The sequence below is a fragment of the Cyrtonyx montezumae genome, unplaced genomic scaffold (genome assembly GCF_038088225.1).
Source record: "Cyrtonyx montezumae isolate F1298 unplaced genomic scaffold, pur_monq_1.0 scaffold_43, whole genome shotgun sequence".
In the NCBI taxonomy this organism is placed as follows: Eukaryota; Metazoa; Chordata; class Aves; order Galliformes; family Odontophoridae; genus Cyrtonyx; species Cyrtonyx montezumae.
In genome coordinates this window covers 1,228,007-1,254,783 of record NW_027072049.1, presented here as the reverse complement: position 1 = coordinate 1,254,783, position 26,777 = coordinate 1,228,007, and the positions used below count along the sequence as shown (strand labels likewise).

The following is a 26,777-nucleotide window of genomic DNA, read 5'->3' as shown; positions in this document are numbered from 1 at the left end:
AACTGCACAGAGAGAGAAACATCTGGAAAAAGAAAAGCAACAAAGATCAACACCGATGACAACAGGTGTGTTGCTATGAAATTTATATCATTCCCAATTTATTATGCATAAATTGCTCTTTAAAACTGCTTTTATCATACACTTTCTTTATCATCACTGCATAAAGGGCACCAGTTGTTGCTGCAAAACACTACAGAGAAAGATCAGCTTGGACTCAGTGTGGCACAGCTTTCTTCTCACAGAAACAGCCTCTGGGAGGAGGAGAGGGGTCTACGTGCCTACAGTGAGAAAGTACTCCACCAACCTTAAAGAACAGCTTAAAAAAAAAAACCAACAAAGAGAGAATTGCACATCTCTGCACTCTGCTCAGACCACACGTTACAAAAGGGCTTTAAAAAGGATACGATCTCAGGCATTAATCTGATGTGTTTGACTGTAAGGTTCTGCATTAAGGCTTCCGTGGTCTTCCCCATGATGTGCAGAGCAGCACACGGTCCCTGCAGGGAAAGGGCTCCGTGCTTCCACGTCCTGTCTGCGTTTCTCTCTTGGTTTTGCCCTTTAATATTTATTCTCACACTGGGAAGATGAAGTCAAGGGGTATATGGGAAAAAAAAAAAGGATCAGTGAAGCGCTGCACTGCTGACTTGTTCCTTCCACGTACAAATGGAAAACACATTTTAGAAACTAGGTGAATAAATTAGTTCCTGGTTAGGACATGAAAGCATTCTGTGAAAGCTGTGGCTCTGCACTGTGATTCTCTTGCTACGTTTCCACCCTCACAGGGACACAGGGTACCTCACGTGGGCTGACAGCCCCAGCCCTGAGCACGTGTGCCCTGTTTGTTCACTGGAGACACTGCAGCTTTAAGGTCATTTACATTCCCTGGCATTTAAGTTACACTACAATATGCAAAAGTCTTCAACAGCATCCTCGAGGAGCTCGGAAATGAAATTCAGCACTCTGCTTACCAAGAAAGAACCAAACTAAGACACATTTCTGAGGAAAGAACAAGACACTGCTTCATTAGTACTGTCCCCACATCTACTGGCTTCGGTACAGCAAACCACAAGTCTCTCTTCCACAATATTTTTCCAGCAAAGGGGAGTCCAGAAATAGCATTTCCTCCTCAGTCACTTTCATAAATGCATAAGAGCCAGCTAGTCAGACTCAGCAGCAGCCAAATAGTGCACTGCCATCAATTCTGTGCACAGTCTGAGTGGTGTACTCATGGTGTCAGTGGAGAATCATGACAGTGCTGGCTCAGTGATGTGAAGACCCAGGACGCGAAGGAAGGGGAGAACACAACAGTACCAGTCACACACTCAAGCCCTATTCTGGCTTTGGGAGGTTAAAATTCATCACTTTCCACTGCATGGAGCTGTGTGTCATCTGCATCCGTCATGCTGCTCTCTTGGGATTCATCTGTGCCAACTTTGGAAAGAAAAGAAAAGCAGTCAGAACAGTACTGGGCTGCTTCACCAAGCTCTTCCACAGCCAGCTCCAACACAGCAGCAACACAAGACTGAGTTACTGCTTTCATCCCCCTCCCCTCAAAACACTTGAGAACCATAGGGCTTCTTCCCTGCAAGAAGTTGACCCCTGACAGCTCAATCAAGTCGAAATAAATGCATTTAGAAAGGAATTAGGATCAAGTGATAAAAACAACTGGCATTCTCCTTTCTTTAATGGATGCCCACTCTCGTTACCCACCACATCACTGCATCATGACCACTCCACTTATGATCAAAATGTATTTTACCTAAAAGATGGACACTGGGAGACTTTCATTTATGTTTATTGGACAGATTAAGCTGTGGGGCTTTCCTCCTCCCCCACCCCCCACTGCTCTGTGATGTGATTATTGCTGAGAAGTTCAAGTACTCTGTCTCCATCTCCTGGTGAGAAACTCTCAGCCCACAGTCAGTGTGAGGGCAACAGGATAATCCAACTACAGCAGCAAGGGGAAAAGCATTGCAGGACAAGCTTCCAGTATTGAAAGCACAATGCACAAGGGATTGTTAAGAATTACTAGGATATACACCCAAACTTTTTCTGATGAAGATCTAGGACTGCAGAACTATGTTCATTAAGGAATTTTTCAGAATTCCTTTGTTCTCTCCTTTGAAGAATTACATCACTTAGTATTTATTCTCTATTTTAGTTTGCATCAAAGAGGTCAATATTTATGGCTACCCACTTCACAGTGCCACCTACATTTCATTGGAGCTTGAGCTCACAGCAGCAGGTCAGAGAGAAGGGAGAACCCTGAGCCACCCCATCCTGCAGGCTGCTCCCAAAGCAATGCATTTGGGAACGTGTGATTTACTCTCAATTCAAACAAAACTCATCCACTACTTCACCTCTGATGCTCACCAAACGATCAGAGCTTCTGGACTAACACCCACTTCATCCAACCTCTCCCAAAGCCTCTATGGATATTTCAGCTACATGAAGAACTGAGAACCTCCAGAGCTCTGCAGAGCAGTGAGCTCTGACAGCTACACCTGGAGCTCTTCCCACCTCCAGACACCAGCTCACACCTCAGAGGAAACACCCCACTGAATGAGGGAGGGTTGCAAAATACAAACCTGATTCGTAGGGATAACATTCACTGATTTGCTCTTCTTGAGTTATTGGCTCCTCATCATCTGGAAGGTAACGTTTATCAATGGCCTCTTTAATTTGGTTGTTGGCTCCTTTGGGATCTAAGTCCATTGCCCAAGAGAAATTCATTAGGGCCAAATGAGTCTGACCCAGCTTTTTATAAACCTAAAATAAAAGCACGAAATGCAACATTTACAAGTTGTTACCTGAAAGGCAATAAACTTAGTAAGCCACAGCTAACTCCCATCTTATGAAGAGCAGTGGAACAGATTCGATCAGATTTATTACCTGAGTCCAAAGGGAAACAGTAGAAGAGTGTAGAAAAACTGTATGAGTGTTTCTACATAAGTGCCCAAATTTAAATGAAGTGATCAAACAAAATTAGCAGCTGACAGATTCAAGAATGTAAGGAAGTGGCACTCAGATATAGGTTCATAAGGTTGGAAAGGACCTACAAGATCATCTAGTCCAACCATCCTCCTATCACTATCCCTACCCAACTACTAAATCAAATCCCTATATTTATATATAATTTAAGCTTTGGAACTCCTACAGCCTCATTAAGATCTCCCACTTCTCAAACTGGGATAGGAGGATATCACCTTCCATAACTCTCTTGTGAAGGCCATCAGCTGAAACAGACACTGAGGATATTGATGGAGGAGGGGAAGCACTCCACAGATATTTACTGAGCATTAAGAAATCTGACAAACAGACAAAAGCACCTTAATGCCTCGAGGCCCAAATAACCACCACAGCTGACTGATGGACAGACCAACTCAAAGTCCTTCTCACCACTGCACCTCTTCCCAGTAAAGATCTGGATCAAGATCTACTTTTCACTTTCTAAAAGGAATTCCTTTAACTCAGAGGTAAAGAAAATGCCAGGAGGTTGAGCTATTTTCCCTTGGGTGGTTATCAAAATAGTTTGAGGTTTCTCCAGTCCTTTGAGGCTGAAAAGCAGATATGCTGTGAGAGCAATGAGGTTGTATATGCAGTGTGTTTTATTTAAGGCTCTGTGAATTTATGGAGTACTGCCCCAAATGTAAACAGCTTGGCAACAGGCACCACATTTTCTCATTAAGCAGACATTTCTGCAATGGAGGAAAACAAAGTACTTCCGAACACAGTGAAGGTTCACCTACCTTTCCTATTAAGAAGTAAACAAGAGACTCTTTGGGAACAATCTGTTTCAGTTCTTCAAGTTCTTGTAAAGCAGACTGAAAAGGAAGAAAAAAATTAAGCTGGCAATCTGCAACCAGTTACAACATCACTGAACTGAGTGCTGATGAGAACCTGGAAGCTTACCTACAACCTACAGCACTCCACCAGGAGCAACAGTACAATCTCAACAAAAGTGCCTTTCACATCAGTTCCTCATCTAAAGAGGACAGCACATTATGGCCCAATTATTATAGGAACAGAGCACATACACTGGGTTTTGATCTCCTACAGTAACACCTAATGTTTTTTTTTCCTGCTCACATTTATCCTCTTGCTTTTGACTTTTAATAACAATCTACACGTGGGCACTTTGCTTAGTCCTTAACCCTAATCCTTATATTTAATTGGTTAAGTTATGAACTCGCAAAACATGTGAAGAGAAAACTTCACCTAGAACACACGTACACACACTCCTGAAGCAAGGTTTCAGAGAACAGACTACCAAAGTTGTACTCTGTGGCCAACAGAAACAAGTCAGCAGAGGGATCAGAACAATCCGTATGGCCTCATGTTTTCTACTTGATGATACAGCCTTTGAAGTAGTGGCTTCCTATTGCTATAATCTGTCAGGACCCTAAAAAAACCCAGCACATCTGTTGTCTTCAGATTTTATGGCCATTAAAAAACTTAAATGCATCTCCCCCTCAGTGAAGGTGGCACTTATCAAAACAAATGCTTCGTTAGCTGCTCTGTCTCAGGCTCTTCCTGCTCGTGCTGCAAGCCTTGATGCTACCAGTGCACCCCCATTCACTGCTGTAGCAGCTGAAAGATAATTTAAGGTTGCCTGCACACATCAAATCTTACCTTGTATTTTTCATTTGCAAACAATACAGAAGCTCTATGGAATTTGCATAGTGGGTTCTTGGGGTCAATGTTAATAGCTTTGTTTAGAGTATCCAGAGCCTTTTCAGATTTTTTCAGTGCATGTTGGACCTAAAACAGAACAGGAAGAAAATTTTAGAAGGAGAAAGAATAAAATACATTTTACTAGTAGAAAAGCTGCTACATTTACTTACAACCTGTTTCTACCAAGTCTTAAAGGAACCAAGCTTTCCTACAGGCAAGCTCATGCTATCAGGTTGTGCTGACAAGTCATTTCAACACTGGCTAAGAGCAACTGGGGGGAAGGAGAGAAGAGGATTTATTTTCTGACACAATCCCATGGTTGTTCATTCACACGATAAGATCCTCTCATAGGTCACCTGAACTTTGTATTATTTGTTTTTGCACTTAAAGTTCAGGAAGACTGCAGCTGAAGTACAGAGGCAGATTAAAAGACAAGGAGAGAGCTGAGTGCAATCTACTTACTACTCCAATGTGACACAGTAAGACTGAGCTCTGAGGATTGATATCAAGTGCTTTCTGGAAATGCATTTCTGCTAAACTGAATTTTTCCTGTTTGTAATAAATCATTCCCAACCCATACCTGCAAAAAAGAAAAAATAATTCCATTAAGAAGAGATCATCCTGAGTAAACTGACTTTCATCAGCCAGTACAAACTGGCAGGAGTGGCACACAGACCTGCTATTTCAACAAGGGTAAAGAAATGACTCTGAATGAGAGAAATGAGAGAAAACTTGCACAAAATTCGTGGCAGCATCTGCAACTTGTTTCTCCAAAAGGTGTTCCACATCACATGCAAGAGAAGGGGGACAAAGCAACACTTACCATGCATTATAGTGTCTAGGGTTGACTCTGATTGCATTTCTAAAGCAAGCTAGTGCTTTGTCTAGCTCTTCTGTTAACACAAACTCGTGCCCCAAAAGGGTGTAGGCGTAAGCATAGTTTGGATCAACTTGAATGGCCCTCTGGAAGAACTTGATTGCAATGTCATGCTCTCGCTGCAAGCTGAAGCAGTTCCCTGCAGCACACCATGCCTAGTAAAAACAGCATTCCAAAGTCAGCAGACAGTTTCCTTTTACAGCTTGCACAATGACTAAGTTCGAGCTCAACAGATCTGCCATTATATATCCCTTCCTGATAGATTACAATACAGTTTTAACAGTACTGACCAGCTGCCTCACCAAGTTTTCTTCCCTCCTGTATAAGACACTGTAATGACCTCAACAGGTTTTTCTCCATCACAAAATCCTAACAAACCCATCAGTTTTCTCAATTCTATTAAGAGCAGATTTATAACCCCTCCACACACACAAGTACTGTGTGTGTTGTGTTAAAATGCCAGCCTGATTGCATATCATGTATATGCTATCACTACCATACACTCTGCAGTTCAATGGACTTCAGCACAAAAATATTTTCCAACAGTGCTGCAGGAATTGTACAGGAAATATATTATACATGCCAGGGAATTAATTACAGCACTTAGAAGCTGGTATAAGAAAAAAAGCATTCTTTATCTTCACATGCCGGCATTAATCGGAGTGACTGACCAACCCATGATCTTCCCAGAATAACAATGCCAACACAAATTTAAATAACCATTAACAGATAAAAGGTTTCAACCTGCCCCATATAAGCTGATATTCTGATGCCAAGCAGCCATTCCAGGCTGCTTCAGTTCAACAGGCAATCCTGCCACCTCCCTCTCTGGTTTCACCACGAGTGAGAATGACATTTTAACCAAGCTGCAGTCCAAGTTCTGTTCCCTGTCACTGATGGTGCCACATGCAGTTACTCATCTCACAGAGCACCACAGCATTTTGTACCTCTGGAGAGTTTTTATCCATGTCTGTCAAATCCTTTGAAAGAACAGAAAGAGCAACATCCTTCTGCAGATGCCACAGTGTAGTTGAGTAGATCTCCATGCCTTCTACTCTGTAGTTCTCAATCCTCCTTACTTCTGAAAATATCCTTTCAGCCTAAGAAAGGAAATCAGAAATGAAATTTACAACGATTCCACCCACCCAAGTACAGCACACAGCCTCAAATGTCCAGAGTGAGAATTCTTTGCTATGCACACACGATGCAGAGCTACAAGCCCTGTTGTGTTTTCATCCTCCCCTCCAAACAAAGGAGATGACCATATTCCAACACAGTAAGGCCAAGCAGAACTCCAGCTGCCCTCCCTGCCTGTGACTCCTGCAAGAAATGAACACACCAACTCCCAGGGCAACAGAGAGAAGGAGAGTGAAACCACTGAATTCACCTTCACTGCTCACTTCTGTTTCCAAAGCTGTTTGCCATCACCTCAGCTGCACAAATGCAGTCATTCCCAAGGCTGCAAAGGGAATGAGGTCATCAATGGGATTTGCATTAACTAAATAAGGGGGGGAAGAACACCCACAGCAGTGCAGTTCAAACAGCTGCATCAGCACAGCTGCGGGTGAAGGTGGGAAGAGGGGAGACCCCCAGGACTGGATGTGGAGGCAAGAAGAAACAGCTTGAGCATTAAAATAAGCCTGAAGCATAACTCAGCTTCTTCAGGAAAAAAAGAAGAATTACTGACACAGCTCCAAACCCAACCACACGCAGCTCCTACCTGCATGTATTCTGCGAGTTCAAAGTAAGCTCTCCCAATTTGGCACAGCACCCAGCCAGTGCTGTAGTGGTGAGATGGCAAATGGCTTAAAATATTGATTGCTTCTTTGCAGTTGTATGAACACAAGGCTAAATAACCTTTCCCCATGTCACGAAGGAGGCTCATCAAACCTTCTAGGAGAAGAACACAGTAAGTACAAATGGAAAAGGGACAGCTGAAGTTTATTTACTTGCAACTGCTAATCCCCATAAGATTTTCATTGCAGCTCTACTCCCAGTTTTGCATTTAGTATCTTCCGAGAGTCCTTAAACAGGCTTAATACACTCTTAATTCAAAACTCAACATTCTTAGCAGCAATGGAAGTCAGGTATTGACAGCTTCTTAAGCCAGCAACAAAATACTCAGGAACAGAAATGTTGAAGCTCAGGAGAAGTGGATTTCTGCACTTACAACAACAGCTCCAACATTTTTATCTTTATTTTTTTTTTTTTTAGGTCTCAAACAGTTTCCATGTGTCTGGTATCCAGGGATACATCTGCTTGCTGCCTGGAAACTTTAAGGAGCCAAAAGAGAGGAATTCAGCAGTTTGTGCAGGATTTTCTGTCAAACTGGACAAAGAATAGTGCTTAAACAAACAGGAAATAAGGAGAATAGACAACGTTAACCCAATTTTGAGGGAAGATGATTCAATTACTCAGTTCTTTTGAATCAGATTCCAGGGTTCTCGCCTGAAAACATCTTAAACACCAATAAGAACCAGAGTCAGATTTCCTCACAGTCACTTTTTTGCATCTTACCACTTCACCTGTTCTTTGTAAGTTACCTGGAGCACGCAGAATTCAATCTGCCTTGACAATTATAAAAAGGTGATAGCTGCAGGTTGGCTGAAGTGATAAGCAGAACTAAAGGAAATTCCCCCACCCACTAAACTAAAGGGAGCTTATAAACAGGAGGGAGAATAATTTCTCACACAGCAATCAGTGCTAGGACAAGGTGGGATGGCTTTAAGCTAAAAGAGGGGAAATTTAGGTCAGATGAGAGGGGGAAATTCTCTACCAGGGAGACAAGGCCCTGGCACTGCTGCCCAGAGCTGTGGGTGCTCCATCCCTGGAGGTGTCCAAGGCCATGGATGGGGCCTGGGCTGCCCAAGCTGCTGGGGCAGGCAGCCCACAGCAGAGGGCTGGAGCTACGTGGGCTTTTCAGGTCCCTTCCAACAGAACCATTCTATGATCCTATGATTAAAAACCATAGATACACAAAGTTTGACCTTACTGAAGTCTGATAGCATACAAACAGACCTGCTGCTGCCTTCTGTAGCGTAAAAGCCTGGATCTGTGGTGTAACAGTGGATATTTTCCCTTCTGAAATGATGGAAGAGTCCAGCTTGGTAATTTCCAAGCTATCATTTATGTTTGGCTGAGTTATCCCTCCCTTATTTGTTTTACTTTTTGTTTTCCTGTTTGCAATCTTAGGTGGAAACTTCATTTTTAGTTTTTTGCTATTTTCCTGCAAGTAAAAAGAGCAGAAGTTACTCATATGAAAGAAATCACTTCAACTGACTAAACTTCCAAGTTAATTGCATAAAAGGCATACACATGCCTTTTCACAGCTTGCACAACAGTTCCCAGCTGTTTTCCTTTTGAACTTGGTTACACAGAAACCTCCAAACTCCACTGAATGCTTTGTTTTTAAACAGCAAACTTTCACATATACTAACAGTGCTCTGAAGTCCTGCTCCACTGTCTAAAGAGCAGAAAACAGACCAAAAAAAGTACAGCCCGATTTTAGAGAAGAAAAGCATCCAACCAAGGCAGCTTTAAAATAAATATATCCACACGACACAGCCTCTTGTCAAATGGGCTGACAGCTAGCAGCACCACTGCACTTGTCATCCCAGTGCACATCTTTGTTTTTGTTCATGATGCCCTCCTTCCCACTCTTAGTGGAGCATTCTTGAGAATGAGAAGTAACATATGGCATCAAGACATGTTTCATACAGACAGGTTTTTCATAAGTTCTGCTCGTGATAGAGCTTGTTCCCAAACTGCTACAATTGATGTACAGATGGGGAAATCATTGGGCAGTGCAGTGGCATGGGTAAGGAAAGCCCCTCAAGTTTGGAAAAAAACAACCATGGATTCTGTTACCTTTGTTGTAGAGCTATCACTAGTGAAAAGGCGAGAGCTTCTTCGAGGCAGTGAGTTTGGTGGAGCAGCAATTGTTGGGCTCAATACCTGAGGTGTTGTACTGAAAACAAATAGCACATTAAAGCTATTTTTCCATTGCTTTTAAACAAAAAAAAAACCTGACTCCATTCTTTTAAAGAAAAATGCTCACATGCTGAAGGCAAGTACTTCTACCTCAAAGGGATGGAAAACAAATCTGCCTGTTGTGTGTTAAGAACATGAGCATAACTTCTTGCCAACCTTATTGTTTATTGATAACATTTTCTAACTGCCAAAGTGATTGAAAACAACTCCCATCACACAACCTTCCTACCCACTGGAGTCACTCTCTCCAACAGAAGAGACTTCCTCCTCCAAACCAGAATTCTGCAGGACTGTCCTTACAGGTTGGGAACAGAAAAAAGAAAACCCTGAATCCTCCAGAAAGGCAATGTGAAAGGTAACAGCAAGTTGAGGGAATCTTTTTTTTACCTTGTCTGTGGACCAGAGCTCTGTGTTTGTGCAACGAGGATTGGAGTGACCTCTCTGCTATTTCCACTCTGGGAGAAGACAGACTTTGTTCCAGCCTGGCTTATCCTGGTGACTGCCTGCATAACACGAAGTTTCTACAGGTTTGTTATTATGTCACTAAGAAGTCTCAGTTCTCTTCTGCCTACTAACACTGCACAGAGGAGAAATATCATTTCCACAAAGGGTTGTGTCCCCCCCCACTTGTAAGGAGCTCCTGAAGTACTCCTCATTCTGTCTGAAGAAGCTGCCAGTAACACAGCTTCCCAAAGCTTCATGCACACTATCTGAAAGACATGAAATCTCCATCTAGTGGCAAGAAACTGCATTAAGTGTTTGAGCAAGAATAAAAAAGGAATTAAAAACCATCACATTAATCTCCTTATCAATAGGAAGAAAGTTATAAATAATTATAAATAAAACAGTCACAGAACTCCTGCCTTACACTCACATCCAGAAGTCATCCACCATTAACATCTCATGGTAGCTCTTACAGAACACCATCAAGCCTGCTGGTCTCCTAAAGACTTTGGAATAATTTGCAGTGCCAGTTTAGCACGCCTGCCCACAGTATAAACCACTATCTCCTATTATTACTGCATGAGTCTCTGGGTCAGATACGGAAAGCGTTTTTGTTCAAGAAGGGACCTGCATAATTGAGAATAGAAAAGAGACCTGCACACAAGTGGGCACAACAGCAAGGTACTGTCCAGCAGCTAAGCAGTGCTTAGTGTCCACATGCACTCCTTTCTCCCCTTTAATTTGCCACAGGTAACAAGCACATAACATGACCTAACCCCAAAACATCACACTTTATTTTTTCTGTTGTCTTCTGCAAACAAAGAAGTGTGCTTTGATGCCTTCCCTGGCACATTTATCATGTGGGGACTTAGAGCTGAATCCAAGTTCTCAGGGGCAAGGTCACATAGAAGTTCACTGTCTGATGGACTGACCTGCAAAGGTTCTGTTCCTCCCTTCCTTCTTGATGCCTTGTTATCAGAGGACAGCTGAAGCAGCCAGCATGCAAGCTTGCCCACTCAGACAGGAAGTCTCTGGATCAATCCTAACACTTCATTCACTTACGTGGGTGTTTCCTAGGAAACTGCCTCCATTAAGTCACACACACTCTAGCCACAGCTACACTAGAGTGTTTTCAAACTTGGCAATCGGAAGTGGAAGTGGCCAAGTAATTGTATATGTAGGACAAAGCACACATCAGAATTCTAAGCTATTTATTAAAACGTATTGTTTGTTTTTAGGGACTAGCAGAGATCCATCTGGGCATAGAACATTTGCAGAGATCAGCAAAATTCACACCAAGGTGCCCTTGTGCCACACCTAGGAAAGTAACTGAAGCCTTGCATCTATCACATAGCACAAGTGAGATTAAATGCAGGGGAGTACTACAGCAAAAAGGCACATACAACTTCTGAACTATTCTGAATGAGAATACGTGGAAACGCCCTCAGTTTTTGTATTTAGAAAGGAAAAAATGGTTCCTCAACTGCTGTCAACATTCCACCTCTCGTTTGTCACTAGAGAAATTGCCATCGTTGCCTACCAAATAAAAAAGATAATTTTTAGTTTCTTCTAGACAAGATTTAGCCAAATGAAACACCATCTATCAGTCAGCTCTCCATGGACCACCAGCAGCATTTTCATTATATCTGTTGTAAACCAGAATTCAGGAACTGTTTTGCAAGCTGACTTGAAGCTTCTAGTATATTTGAACTTACCCCTGAAAATACCCACATTAAAGAAAGAAATTAAAGTGAAAACCTCAAGTTCTGACTGGTCTCAGACTCCAGCTTACACAAGTTTCAAGTCCTTCACAATTCAGTTGTTATTGTTTGTACATTCCTGCTGGGCTGCAGGAGGACAGGAGTGGCATCTGCCCCAGGTTGCCCCTCAGGTCTGCCAAGCAATGCCAGACAGCCTGCAGACACATGAGTGTTTAGGGACAGGAAGGAGGGCTTACTTCTACTAGGAAGAAAGGACTCCTGTCTGTCTTTACAGAACTTTGGGATAACAAAAAAAATCTGTTTTCCTACCAAAGGAAGTGATGGGATGAGTTGAAAATATTTACAACACAAACACTGTTTGAAATGCAGCGTTTTCTTCCTTACTGCCCTATTTACTCAGCTGAGAAGAAGATTTTCAAAGCAAAAAAAAAAAAAGGTTTTGTTGAGGCTTTGGGAACTGTGAAACTGTCACTACTTCAAAAGAGACTACTTTACAGCAGGCTTCATTTCAACTGACACTTCCTAAAGTCTACAGACTTTTTCCAGGGAGATAACCACCCAGCTGCAGCCAATTTGAAGAACTCATTTACAGTGTGTTTGACTTCTGGTGGGTTCATTTTGCATCTGTATAATGGATTCCTCTTTTAAAGTACACATCCAGAACAGCAATTGCACCCTGGAACACAAAGTACCTTCTTTGAAGGTGCTCCTGTGGATGGCACATCAATTACAGAAGAAGAGTTTGTGTAGTTTTGCAAGTAGGATCCATCTCCAGGGCTTGGGGTTTCTAGTGGCAAAATTCCAAAGCTGAGAACAAAATGAAGAGCAAATGTTTAAGTCCAAATACTAGGCCATGAGAATCAGACCTATTCTGTGTCCAAAACACAGACCCAGATCATCAGCTTCACTTCAGAAACACTTTACTGAGTCACGTTAACCCCCTAATATCTTATGGTCTATTCTCATCTGTATTCTTTCTCTGAAGTTTAAGAGCACAGAACTTTCTTTGCCTCCCTGCAAAAGCAAGTAATAAATACAGATCATCCAAGTATTAACAGTGGTTTCTGTGATTAAGACAGCAAATAGGAAAATGCCTATGTTTACAAGCTCTTTAGAAAAGAGATACTTCTCAAGGAAAGGTCCAAGAGCAGCTTTTTGTAATAGTTTAAGAGAACGCCTATCTACTCTGGAATGAAGACTTCCCCAGTGTGAATGCAATAAGAAACAGTGAATCAAGAGCTCTTTTCTCCTTCTAATCATAAAACACCAGCTGCTTGTTTGAAGAACAGAAGAGATGAACACTAGGGCCAAGAGCAGTTGCTGAAGCTGTTTTGCTTTTTGCTTCTGTAGTGCATTATGAACAGTGCTATCAGCAAGTCTTGTGCTGTGCAATGCAAACCAAACCCAGCAGAAGAGCAGCTAACTGTAGAAACAATCCCTGAGAGACTCACCTTGGAGTCAGGGGGCTCAAAGCAGCAGGTCCTCCCAGTAAACTTCGCCCGGTTTTTGGTTTATTTTGAGCCTGTTTAGACAAGATGGCAGTTCCTGACCCAAGAGGGACAGCATCTGGTGAAATTACAGCTGAGTCGATGTAAGACATAGAGGAATCTGTGTTCAAGGAGGAATATTTTGCATTGGAGGATTCCAGGTTGATCCTGTTCAACTCCTGAAAACAAAACAAATAAAAAGCAGCTTTTAGTTACCCATGCAGTGTGGCTTCTCATGAGTAATTTAAAGGCAAGCTGGAAGGAGTGCTGGAGCACAACCATTACAGCAAAACTCACAATTGTGTCCTGCGGTGTTTCCATCAGGACAGTCTCAGGCTGTCTGTGGGATATGTTGTGATTAGACACCAACGTTGTGCAAGTGTTAGGCAGACAGCTGCTGAAGTTCTGTAAAGACGTTAATTTAAACGTTTGGTCGGGGTCTGGTTTTTCACCTGTAAGATTGGAAGGAGATTTGAACAGAGTTTGCCCTGAGTTCATACACTGAAGATTCAGGATGAAACAAGGAGTATGGGGGACAGTGTGTTTTAGGAAAAGTGTGTTCTTATTTCGTTATTTCCAAACCCCTTACACAAAATCAGAAGAGTACTGCCACTGCAAAACCCTGGACAATCAGTTTTATTCTATTCAACTAAAGTTATTCTCAGAAGTGTGGTTTCTCAGGGCATCCTAACTATGGGTACCAACCCGTGGTACTGCAAAATCCAAAATGTAAAAGTTGGGAAAAATAGAAGAACATGAGACAGAAGCTCTAATCGTGGGTAAAGCATTTTAAATCCATTCTTACTCACAGAAACACTCCAGAAGAATTCTGCTGGCATTTTCCTAACTAGTTTGGGACAGGGAGTAAATACATACATGTTGTTGTATGGTGACAGCAAATTGGAAAATGTGACTTAACCAGAAACATAGAAAACATCTCCATTAGGAAGACAGCTCTGCAGACCTACCTATTTCACACAGCGACTCGAAAGGGGACCAGAGGAAAGGATTTAAACTAAGGCTCTTTTGGTAACATTCTGATCCTTTGGCAAGCCGGTCTGTCTTGCTGCAAAAAGAATGCAACAGTTTATAAGGAAACTTAAGAACAGAACTTCTGTTCAATAGCTCTCCAGGAGAAGAACAGAAAAACAAAACCATTAAGAGTCCCAGCAACATTCCTCAGTTTTTCAAGCCATGGAAACAGAGCAATACTGAGTTCTTAGAGTTGCTTGGCATAGTTATGCACAGGTGGAAGCTTATCAGAGTCCTCAGAATCATTACTAGTATGGTTGGAAAGCTTTCATTTTTAGAGAGGGGCTGTTCTTGCTAACAGTTAAGCATCTTTTCATTCAAAACAAAGTTTTGAATACTTTGCAGTTCAGAGAAATCGAAGTGGTAATACTGGGAACCAGATCTTGAGAGCTCCTCTTCAGGAACATCACAGACCAAAACCTAAGTTGTAAGGACACTTCAGTACACGTTGAACATACAGGACAGGAGATTGGTTTTGGGCAGTCAGCAGCTCTGGGTAAAAGATAAACCATGCCTACTCCTAAGCTAGATGCAGTTAGGGAAACTGTCTATCACTCTTCCAATGCAGCCTCACCCCACAACCCACGCAGCTATACCCTGTGTCAGCTGAATTTTTGTTCCTTTCACCTAACACTTGATTGAATCAAAAACAAAACACCACCACTACCAGCATCCAAAGCCTAAGCTTCAAAAGACAACATGAACAAAGCAGCATTACCAGTAGACATGTCCCAGTAAGGAGAGTGTAAAGCACGCAGAGTCACCGAACTCCGTGACAATGTCATCATGGCTTTTCTGTTTATTCAACACTCCACCAGATAAGATCTGCTCTCCTTCTGCAAGCCTTAAAAAAAAAAAAAAGAGGTTTAAAGGGGTTACAAGGCTCACAGCACTGGCAGTCCAGTGTTTTCACCCTGCTGCAAACAAAAACAGAAATCCACTGTCAGCAGTCACAAGTTTCAAACAACATACAAACTAGTTCCTGCAAATTAACATTAAATAATTGATTTCTCCAGCAACGTGGAGGATGCAGTACTTGGAAGCCTGACATTTCCACTAGGGAAATGAAGAAAAAGAAAAATCCCACGCCACTTCAAAACCAGAAGTAGACAGTACAACATGACATCCCCAAAAGAGTCTGCTCTTCGTTGAACACTAAGGAAGAAGCAGTCTTCCAGGTACTTCATTTCTGAAGGTGTTTCACCTAAAAACCACTCAGCTTGGCTTTGTTTCCCAGCTGTGAAAAGCAAGTTGTAAGGCTCCAGGCTCAGTTCCTAAGATCCAACACTGGGATATGGCACACTTGGCACCTGAATGCCTGTTTCTTACATAATCTCCCCTTGCCTTCAGGTGAAATCACACTTGTTTGTAGATGCTCTTATCAGTGCAGACCATTCCCCCAAGCCAATAAGGCACATTTCTATGAATATAGCAGTGTCAGTTAAACATAACATCTTGAAGATTCTTCAAGATTCTCCCTCCTTTGGAGCTTTATTCTCTTCATTCTGCACCTCAGCCAGATACTGTTTTCTATATTTGAGCTGCAATCGCCTGAAAAACCTACAGAGGCAAAAAAACCCAACAAACCCCAGTAACAAACTCTGGGCATTAGGAGCTGTAGCTTGAGCTCTTTTGTTTATATGCTACTGCTTTCTGAAGTGTAACAGCAAGAGCAAGGTATTCCCCTGCTTATGCCTCATTAAGGTTAGTTTTTTTGTCAAATCCAGCATTCTCTGGAACACAATCCAGCTGTTTTGTTTGCTTGTTTTCAGAAGAGATTTTTTTTTGTCTGCCATCTTCTCTCCCTCTCCACCCCCAGCATTAACTGGGTAACAGGAGCAAGCTTACTGTTTGAGGGAAGTGGCCTGTCCATTAAATCCATACAGGAAACACTTAATGAAATAAGCCAGAGCATCAGAGAAACACAAAGGCAAAACAAACACTTCCCAGACTGGTCTGCTGAGCCATCTCAGCAAACAATCCTCTCCCCCCTCCCCTTTAAAACTCCTTCACAAAGTTACTGCAGAAACCTCTACAAGGTCTCAAATGTGGACAAATGTGGACTATTGCTCATTAGATCCACATCTGGAAGCAAAATAAATTCAACTTAAAATTATCTTTAGAGCTGAAGGGCCAATGAATCTCTAGCCTGTGCACTCTGACAGCTATCAAGGAGAAATTAAAATGAAAAAATGCATTTGTAACCCTGGAACAGAACACAGAGGGTTCACTTACTTGCTGAGGTCAACACAACATTTTGCAAGCAGGTATTTACACTGTGGAGTAGTACAGCTGTGTCCCTTGAGGAGCCTGTATGCTTTATATGCCTTTCCTGAGCGGTAGTAACACGTTGCCAGTAAAAACAGTGCTTCTTCTGAATGTACTAAGAGAAATAAAATGAAAACCATCAGTTGGTCGTTTACCACTTCCATACAGGGAATCAGTGGGAGCAGAACACAGCCAGGAACCAGATACCAGAAAGGAAGTACTAACATTAGAGAAATTCATTACCCTCTGAAGTGCGTTTCTTTATTTGTCAGCACATAACCAGCCTCCACGTGCTGCTTTCTTGCACAGTCATACCAACTCAACATCTACTGTTGGAAGAGAACTTTGATCCTTCTGGCTACCCAATTTACATAAGCATTAGCCAGCTGCTGTAGAAACAACAGCAAGCCAAGCAGAGCAGTCACTTCTAGTAGAGCAAAAGTGCTTTAACCTGTTGGCCACATCAAGTTTTGGCTCTGAGTGCCACCAGCAAACACCCACCAGGACTGCTCTGCAGACTGCTGAGCTGCACACAGACACTGGCACAATCACAGCTGTCAGGAAGACCTTTCCATAAGGAAAACCAACCTCAGCTTAAGCAGCCTAATTATGGTTTTAATCCACATTACAGGATTGAACTTTCTCTATTTGTAATATTACTTCTACTTCCCTAAAGCCTTTGTCTCTGTCTTCTCACATCACTTAAACAGACCTTTAAAATAGATCACTTACCAGTTACCCGTTCTCCAACATTAGATCTTGTCCTTTTCACTGCCTATAATTATTTCATTGTGATCGTGGCTTACAAGTTACCATTCAGATGCTTTATTTGTCTCATGACAGGGACAAACTCTCCTCTAAATTTTCTTCCTAAAGAAGAGTTGTGACATGTTTTTTAATTCTGAAAGAACTAGCCAAGCTTCAGGACAAAATCTCTATCAGAACGGGATGCTGGAGTGATCGAGACACAATAGCATTTTCTATGACAAACTTGAATTGTTTAGAATGAATCATGTCTGCTTCAACACTTCTTCCACTGCAGAGTTGTATTACGTACTGCCCTGAGAATGCTCTATTCAAAGAGCTGGAGCTGGCATCCAGGTTTAAAAGGCTGAGGTCAGACTTGCTGATTGTACTTGCACTTGCAGCATAAAGGACAGAGCAGCTAATCCCTAGAGTAACTTTGAAACCTTACTGTATAATTGTCAGCTGAAACTTAAAACACCAGAGAGCACACATCCGTGAGGTGGCAGCAAGCACTGCCATGCTCTGATGTTCACTTGAGCAGTAAGCTGTGACTGTGTGAAGTATCTGTGCATCCTCACTTCCCATTCCCTCTTCCAGTTTTTAAGGGGTTGAGTCCTATTCTTTGTTCACCACTAAGCCACAAAGTATTTCACATCACAGAAAGGCCACCTACAAAGGCAACTCTTAAATCTCCAATTAAAAAAATACATTACTTTACACCTTCCAGAACACATTAACAAGCAGATTGAATTCAGCACTGAAAACTTTCATGGAACCCTTTACAAAAATCAGTAGGAGCATCCTACAGAAACCATTTTGGGCAGCTTACACTTAAAACAGCATTCAGTGGAACATAGGATTTGAGTAGGTCATCACCTGGACAGCAACAAGAGAAACTGAAGGCTCAAAGGGAGAAGAAAATTGCATTAATCTTATGCTAAAAACTCCAGCAGATCTTTCTGATAATTAAAGTTAAATCAATCACTTCATCCACTAACTTAACACACTTCAAGCATCCTGAGAGAGCACCAAGCCACAGATGTTCCCACAAACACAGTAAGAGCAGGAGAACTTAAACCTCTCCTCAGGGTAAAAACCCCTCTGTCGTTATGGAACCAGTGAACTCGAGCTCAGCAGCTTCTACTCTGCAGCATACTTACTGAAACCAGTAGTGGGATGTTTCAGTAGCAGATAACTGCCTGAATTGAGGGACAGCAAGCTGCTCTCTCTCTCTGCACTGCTGGTCATTGAGAAACGCTGTCTGAAGTACCCTACAGGAGTGCTGTGCTGCACAGATTCTGCAGCAGCCAGGAAAATACGCAGCAGTGTACTGACACAAAGTGGACTCTCCTCATTTCTACACGCTTGGCAATTGCTTTCCATCTAGCATCTTCCTGCATCTCAGAACATGCAGTGTTCAGGGGAGATGTGCCACCTCTAAAAGCTGTTCGCTCCCTGTGCACCTTTACTACAGTCTGAAGGTTCACTCATCTGAGCACCAGAAGGGAGAGCCAATATTCCATGGGTAATCTTGACAAGAGGAAAAACATTTCCAGTTCTCAAAAAGAATGTGAAGAAGCACATGGTGGGCACATCAAATGCAAGGCATGAGAAAACAGAGCATGGTACAGGCTATGTGATCTGGTTACAACCTAAGCTCAAGTTTTGCTTAGCTTGAAAAAAAATCAAATGTCTGTTATTTCTTTTTAAACTTAACACTGGTGGTTTTTTTTCCTGTTTTCTTGTTTTTGTTAGTGATTAAGAGACAATAACTTCCAAAACAGAGAAAACTCAATACCAGTATCAAAGAGAAAGAAGCGGAGAACAAAAAGCTTATCTGAGGTCACAGACTAAAAGATAAGGAAGAAAACAGGCCACAAGAAAAGAAGGAAGTTGGTCTCTGAAGGACCAAGGAAAAGCATGGATTTGTGCTGCTGCTGCCTGCCCAGGGCACAAAGCATCCAGAACTGACAGCACTACACTTAGGAGCTCCACAGGAGCTGTGTATTTCAAGTCCTGATGATCACTGTCTCTATTTTCCTCTATGCTCTTCTCTCATAGCCCATAAAATTCTTCTAGCTAACACACCAATCAACATGTGTGAACAGAGCTTTTGCCATTAAGGCAACTTGTGGAATGCATACTACATCTCTCCAAGACAGCTTTAACATGACAACTGTACATCTTCCAGGAGAGGAAGAGTTTCTCCCATTGGAGACCACGTCACACCAATGGAAGCATTACACTTAAACACCCAACTCCAAATTTAACTTTTAAGGACGTTTCACAAACAATTCAGCAACAAAAAATAAAAACTGAAAGCACTGCAGTTGCATCATTTGATTGGCAACCCTGCCAAGGCAGGGTGCTGGGATCAGATGTCTCTTCCAACCCAAGCCATTCTGTGACCATGCTTTCCCAACTGAAACGAGCAGCGTTCTTCAGCTTTTCCCAAGCAGAAAGTGAAGCTTTGTTATGATGGCTGGAGTAGGACAAAAGAAGACCAGAGGCTCAAAATCTTAAATTAGGAACACCACATTCAAATTGCAGTACGTACCTTCTGCATATAACCTCTCTGCGAGGAACACTGCATCACGGTAAGCATAGTGGTTAAGTGCTTGCCATATAGCAGCCTACAAGACAAGAAAACAAAGAGTCTAAACTTAGAAATTTAAGAATGCACAACTCATTAGCTCTTGCTGTCAGGAGGTACAGCTCAGCTTTGTTTCACGGGACTCATAAGAGGAAATTTCAGGGAAAAATACGCAGCCTTTAGTTACTCCAACTATTAGGAGCGAGGAGATTAAATATAAGACAACCATCTCAGCACTGATAGCACAACCTTATCTACACATACAAATGTTCCTCACTAGTTAGCATATACAACTGTCTGTAAGCCTCAACCAGAGCACACACTCATTACAGTTTTAGCCTTGTGCCTAAGGGAGAACAGATTACTGCAGACCACCAAATAATACAGTCAGAAAGAACAAGCCCAGCACCATTCTGCCCTCAGCCTAAGAAAGAAGGCAAAAAAGAATAATCAAGGGAGCTCAACCCATTTTAATGCATTGTGCATAAAACCATCTCACCTTGAGGCACGACAAACTGAAAACCAACGGGACTAGGAACCACATCAGGCTGTGAGGTTGTCAATACAAACCTGCTGTTGGTTAAGCATGTTCAAACTCAGCATTCTCCTTGATCAGATGTTGGTTCAAGCAACCCACTGCTTTCTGTTGCCTTCTGGTTCAGGTCCTTGCTCACCAGCCACCACTTTACTGCCACTGATGAGGGCTGAGGTATCACACAGGAATGTGTGCAATGCAGTGAGGTGGACAAACAGATCCATTCAGACACACCAAGGCTGCTTATCTTCTGCATTTTGCTTGTGTACGCAGATTGGGTCAAACACAGCTACCTGCTTCAGGGTACTAACACTCCTTTTCCACCAACACCAAAGTTCAGCATGGGGAGTGGACAGCACTCAGTCTTTAAGGGTGGCACTACTCCAGGGAAATGCAAATCAAATGCAGACACAGGTACATAAAGCACACGTGCCATTGGAAGAGCTGCCATAATGACTTGCACTGCATTGCTATCAGACAAGCTAACAGCAAGAGCTGCCCAGTAAGAGGATGGAGAGCACTGGGGTACGTCAGCTTCGTTACAGCACCCAGACAATTCCCTCTGGATCAGATTAAAATATCTTAAGGAAAAGAGTGGGAAGGAAAAAAGACTCCCTGGTAACACCTGCTCAGTCCTCCTCCCATCATTACCAGCTGCAGTACCTGTGCTTATGAGGGATGTGCTTGGAGGTGGGGCAGGCTGGTACCAGGACCACAGCTCCAGTTGCAAAGCAGTTTCCCACAGGCCAGCTAACTGCTATTCTGCAGTAGCTTCGTTACTACTGATGCATACAAGAGCTGAACTTAGGAACTCGAGGCTCTGTGGTCTAATAGTTCAATATTTATATGCAGCTGCAAACAAGAACAGAACCCAGTTCCCAACACCACAGACATCCAAAACTAAGATTAAACTCCCAGAGAGAAAGAAACAACGGATATTGTCTCTAGCAGGAAAAGTAAGTGCTGATTTCACTTCTTCCCCCCTCCAAACATCACAGTTACATGTACCATATGCTACTCCTTCCAACACAAACTTGACAAACTCAGGGTGTGAAAAAAATGTGTGAGTTCTTCAGGGAAGCCTACACAGTCTCTATGAACAGAACACACCAGAGTTCCCAATTACTATATAGTTATTTTATACACCACCTCTACAGAGGTATTTCTTGGGTCAGTAGGTGCCAGCTGTACACAGAAGCAACAGGTACTGTAAGCCAATGTGAAAATAGTTGATGAATTCTCTGCAGTTGATTGCAATAATGCAAAGACAACTTCTCTCCATTCCACACTTCAGATAACTTCAGCCACAGTGTCTGCATGAGTGATTACTGTTTTTACCTTGAAAAGCTCCAAGGCTGTACATTGCTACGTGCCCCAAGAAGTACTGAGCAGAAGGAGGGCATTAAAGCCTTGCAGACTAAACCCAGGGTAGGGCAGCTCAAGGTCCCCTTTTCCTCCTGAGCTGCTCTTCCTTCACTGAGCCACAGGTGACATTCAGATCAATCTATGCAAGTAATGCTGTCCTGAAGTTAAAAATACCATCTCCACATGCTTATAAAGCAAAGGTGTATGGGGGGTGGAGGCAAAAAAAATATAAATGTCATCTGCTTTTTCAAACAAGAGCAAACTGCCAGAGAACCTTGCCAAAGGCTGAGAGGGGACCCAAGTCATTCTTGGCTAAATCACAGCCACGTTATACAAGGGATGCTCCACACTGGCTCAGAGAACAAGCCTTGCTGAGCAGAGTCCCACTGAAAGCAAAAAGCCAGCTGGCAGAACCCCTCTTATGTAATCATGATCATTTTGCAACTCAAAAGGTGCAGTTGGAATTGTGCCTTCAATGGGCTAATGCTGAGGACTGCATCCTCACACACACTGCCTATGGGGGCAGGGAGGAGGCAGGGATCAGCCACACCTGAGCAGTACTGATTTCCTACAGGAATAGCAGATGAAATGAAGCTCTAGTTTACACAAACTAACAACAAAAAATAGTATTTCTACCACATCCTTTAGGAAGCAAGCTTTGGACTGGAGCATCACTATCTCAGTAGAACAGTGGTTTCATTTTTCCTAGCAAAGAATGAACACATCCACCCCACATTAGTGGCACACGATGATTGCTTAAATCATACCAGAAGAGTGGTTTGAAGAAAAAAAAACTTCAGGAGGGCATTTATCCAATAAAAACTACTCAGTCCTGCAAGGCTTTGGGGCAGGACAACCTAGTCCTACTTTCTTCTGTGCCCATTGGGACACAAAAAGCCATCTCCTTGGGGTTGAGAAGCAGCTGAGGCACTGTGGCTGTGTGTCTGTTCTCCAAGCTGCAAACAAATAATGGACAGCAGGGAAGCCTGAAGTGCTTCAGAGTTGATCATACCTCCAGAAGAGGTAAGTCTCCAGTTCCAGTCACTCAGCCTCCTGAATTCACATTAATTTGTAAATGCAGAGTAAATGAAATTCCAAAAGTACCATGCAAGCTGCAGCTCTACAGCAAAGCATCCCCAGAGTGGAAAGAAAGAAAATAAAAGCCAGTTCAGACACATCTACCTTCAGCCCAGAAGATCCTGTGCACCATCCACGTATCACTCCACATACTAGCCCCCAAACCTCTTAGATGATAAGCCCACACTTCTGACAGTTACAGCTGCAGGAATTATTTCCCAAGTTGTATAACCTACTGACATGCCAAGCAATCACATCCCACCACATTTTAACATTTGGCCAAGGTGAGGAGAAGGGAAGAGAGAGTTTCCAGGGACAGACTTGGCTATATTTGCTAGCTACAGAGACTCTGTTCAGTAATCAGACACCTCCGGGTAGCACACACTTCCAGCCATGGCAGCAGTCTTGGAGTTCAAGCATTGTTCAATGTTTGAAGAGAACCAATACACCAATAGAAATCTAACCAGCCCTTTTGATGTCTTTTAGGACATTAATTGTATATAATTAAAACGTTGCAATTCTAAAGCAATAGAGAAACAGATCTCCAGTATTTATCTGTCAGACTTTGTGTATCATGACTTGGATGGATGAGCTTGCCCCGGAAACTGGGAGCAAACACCTCTGCAGTTGCAAAAATGAGAAGTAGCATCTACTTGTTCAAGCACACTATAAAAGAAGTGCAAATAAATAGAAAACCAGAGAGAAATGCACAGACTGCAGCTAAAGGGGGGACTCAAAAGAGCACAGTTAAACCTCATTCAAGTTGCACACTGCAAAATGGAGTCTGACCACTGGCCACACAATATTAGTGCAAAAAGAAACGTGAGCTGCTCCAGAGAGCTTCTGCAGCACAGTGCTCACAGCACAGCACAGAGAGCTATGGCCTGCAACAGCAGGTCCAGGCAGAACCAAATGCCAGCCTTGCTTTGGATGGTTGCAATGGCAACTTTTCTATCTTTAAAACCAACAGTACAACCAAGGCCACAAGAAGTAACAAATCCTAAACTTATCAGCATTGCTGTAAGCAGGGAATAGCAGCAAAACTGCTGACTAAAAAGTTATTTGTCAATTAAAGAATCTAAATAGGTTCATCCAATATAGCAAAGCCCTATCAAAACTTTCAAGCTGATAAAAGCTTGAGAAAAGCATTAGAGAGATCTTAGCCTTAATGAAAAATAAAAGCAGGGCCACACATTTCTACCAGGGAACTCTCAGAACAGCAAACACTTTCCACTGGCTTAGTCTGATTAGCACAGCCGTGGAAACGTTACATATTGTTTCCTGTCCTTCCCCATGAAAGGCATCCTTGCTTCCTTGTCTAACATAAGCCCATGCTTTCCTAGAATCCCCAGCTGCTAAAAAAACAACAGCACGAATCCAAAGGTTGCAGCACTGCTGAGGAAGAGGTGCCCAACAGCCAAAACCTTTGCTACCAACACGCTGTCCCTCACTCTCCAAGCAGAGGAACAGAACAGCAGCATCACAAACACAAGGCCTTGGTCTGCAAGAGTGCTATTGCTGCCACCATCTCGCACAGGCAGGGTCATGGTCTTCCACGGGAGAAATCCTTCCTTCCTCTCCTCATCCTCTTTTCCTTAGAGGAAGAACAAAGCCAGACTTTTCATTATGCTTATTACAGAAAATCACTCCTGTGCTACCAAGATGCTCACAGTAAGAGGTTCCAAACATAACAGGAAAAATAAATGCATTAAGCAGCTAAAAATAAAAAGAGAACATGAATGAGATTATGAGATCTCATAACAGAATTCTGTTAACATTTCGTTAACAGAAAATTACAGAATTGGAGTAAGGCACGTATGGGAAAAAAAGAAACAGCCAACTCCTATTCTGTAACTTACACCTTTGCAACGAGATGTCTGAGAACGAGAGCAGGATGCTCACCAAGGTGCGACTTGAAAAACGGCAGAAAAACGCTATGACGTTATTTTTTCTCCTAGCTCTCCTACCGTCGTAGAGATACAGAGTCTGGGGGAAGCCTGACACCTCACCAACTCCTGGGGAGCAAGGCACGTCCTTCGCTGGCGCAACACGGAGCCGAGCACGTTTCGAAATGAGACAGCAGCGAAGAGGTGAGCGAGGGCTCAACAGGTTCCCCCGGGGAGCTGAGGGGGAAAGGAGCGGCCCTGTGCCGTCCGCAGGGCGGCGGGGACACCACCGGCCCCGGGGCAGAAGGGGCGGTCCGTGCGGGGCAGGGGACGGCCGAGGGCCCCCGGGAGGGCCCGGCAGACGAGGAAGGGACACCGAGAGCTCCCTCCGGGAGCGGCCCGAGCGGAGAGGGCCCTCTCTCGGCCTCAGCAGAGGGCCCTGCGGAGCGGGCGGCGCCGGCTCCGAGCTAGGCCGGGCCTTGGGGCCTGAGCGCGGCGGCAGCCCGAGCCCGTCCGCCCGGGGGTCGGTACCTGGACGGGTTCCTGCAGCACCGTCATCCTGCTCCCCTCGGCCTCCTCCGCCTCCTGCTCCTCCTCGCCGAGCCCGGAGCGGGGCGGCCCCGGCCCCGCCTTCAGTGCGCGTCCCGGCGGCGGCGCGGCGCGGCCCGGCCCCCGCTCATTTAAACTCACAGCGACCGTTACCGGGGCGGGCGGTGGGGAGGGAAGGAACGAGGTGGGCCAAGCGCCGAGTCCGCCCGAAGCCGCTGCCGGAAATACCCGAAGCCGCTGCCGGAAAGAGCCGAAGAGCCGGGCGGAAAGAGCCGAAGAGCCGGGCGGAAAGAGCCGAAGAGCCGGGCGGAAAGAGCCGAAGAGCCGGGCGGAAAGAGCCGAGCGCTGAGACGGGGCGGGGTGGGGCGGGGGGTTGTGCCCCCGTAGCGTGTGCGGCTCTCGGGGCTCCGCGGTACCCACGCGAAATAAAAACTTGCTTTCTTTTTTTTTTAAACAAAAAGATGGAACTTCGAAGCTACTCATGAAACCCCACAGCCCCTCGCGAGTGGGTGAGGGCTGTGGGTCTCCGAGTGCAGGGGGTGCTGTGCCCACACCTCTGTGATAATGGCATCTGTGTTATCCGTCCTTAAACCATAAAAAGTCATTCCGTAACGATCCACAAAAGCATTAACCACTGGAGCAGACTGCCCAGATCTGCATCCAGCCTGGCACTGAGTGCCTCCAGGGATGGGGCATCCACAGCATCTCTGGGCAACCTGATCCAGTGCATCGCCGCCCTCGAGTGATAACTTCTTCCTGACATCCATCCTCAGTCTCCTCTGTCTCTGTTCAAAACCATTCCCCCTTGTCCTATCACTACCAACCCATGTGAGCAGCCGTTCCCCCTCCTGTTTGTACACTCCCTTCAAGTACTGGAAGGCCACAATGAGATCTCCCCACACCCTTCTCCAAGCCCAGTTCCCTCAACCTTTCCCCATAGGAGAGGTGCTCCCTCTGATCATTTTCATGTCCCTCCTCTGGACTCATTTCAAGAGCTCTGTGCCCTTCTTGTGATGGAGTCCCCGGCCTGGATGCAGTACTGCACATGGGGCCTCACAGGAGCTGAGTAGTGGCGGACAATCCCCCCCCTCTCCCTGCTGACCACCCCTTTTTTAATGCAGCCCAGGATATCACTGGCCCTCTGACTGTCATGTGCAGCTTCTCATCCCCCAGGACCCCCAAGTCCTCCTTTGCAGGGCTGCTCTCCAGGACTGCTTCCCCCAGTCTGTATGAATACCTGTGTTTGTCCCGTACCAGACACAGAACCACTGACACAACCAGCCAACCAGTTCTTAATCCATAAGGATTGCTGACTCCATCTCCTGAGCCATTTCACCCCAAACACAGCAGACCCTTCCCATTCGTGATGGTAGTACGTGCGTACATGTGCGTGCGTGAAGCCACACTCCAAAGAGCCTGCTCTGTTTTCATCATCCTCACCCCAATCTCTGCTCCTGTGCATGCTGAGAGCCCCCGGGGTGGAAGCTCTGCCCACCTCCTATTGCACACAGCCTTCTCCTGACACCCATCTT

At 44.1% G+C, this 26,777-nt stretch overlaps 1 protein-coding gene across 6 annotated transcripts; it reads right to left on the bottom strand.

Annotated features, from left to right (window-relative positions):
• Window positions 1–924: 924 nt before the first annotated feature.
• CDC27 (cell division cycle 27) lies at window positions 925–25,581 on the bottom strand. 6 transcript variants are annotated; one of them, XM_065747274.1, is made up of 19 exons: window positions 25,228–25,581; window positions 19,798–19,873; window positions 16,461–16,608; window positions 14,944–15,069; window positions 14,162–14,259; window positions 13,491–13,645; window positions 13,158–13,372; window positions 12,399–12,513; window positions 9,929–10,062; window positions 9,419–9,518; window positions 8,570–8,777; window positions 7,272–7,444; window positions 6,499–6,651; window positions 5,498–5,706; window positions 5,137–5,254; window positions 4,633–4,761; window positions 3,750–3,824; window positions 2,589–2,769; window positions 925–1,431 (listed from the first exon to the last, which is right to left on the bottom strand). In XM_065747274.1, the coding sequence occupies exons 1-19, from the start codon at window positions 25,252–25,254 to the stop codon at window positions 1,349–1,351; spliced, it is 2,523 nt and encodes an 840-aa protein (XP_065603346.1). In that variant the 5' UTR covers window positions 25,255–25,581; the 3' UTR covers window positions 925–1,348. The 6 variants fall into 6 exon arrangements, with proteins under 6 accessions (XP_065603346.1, XP_065603348.1, XP_065603349.1 ...); XM_065747276.1 differs by having other exon boundaries at window positions 9,929–10,044; XM_065747277.1 differs by having other exon boundaries at window positions 7,272–7,441; window positions 9,929–10,044.
• Window positions 25,582–26,777: the final 1,196 nt, after the last annotated feature.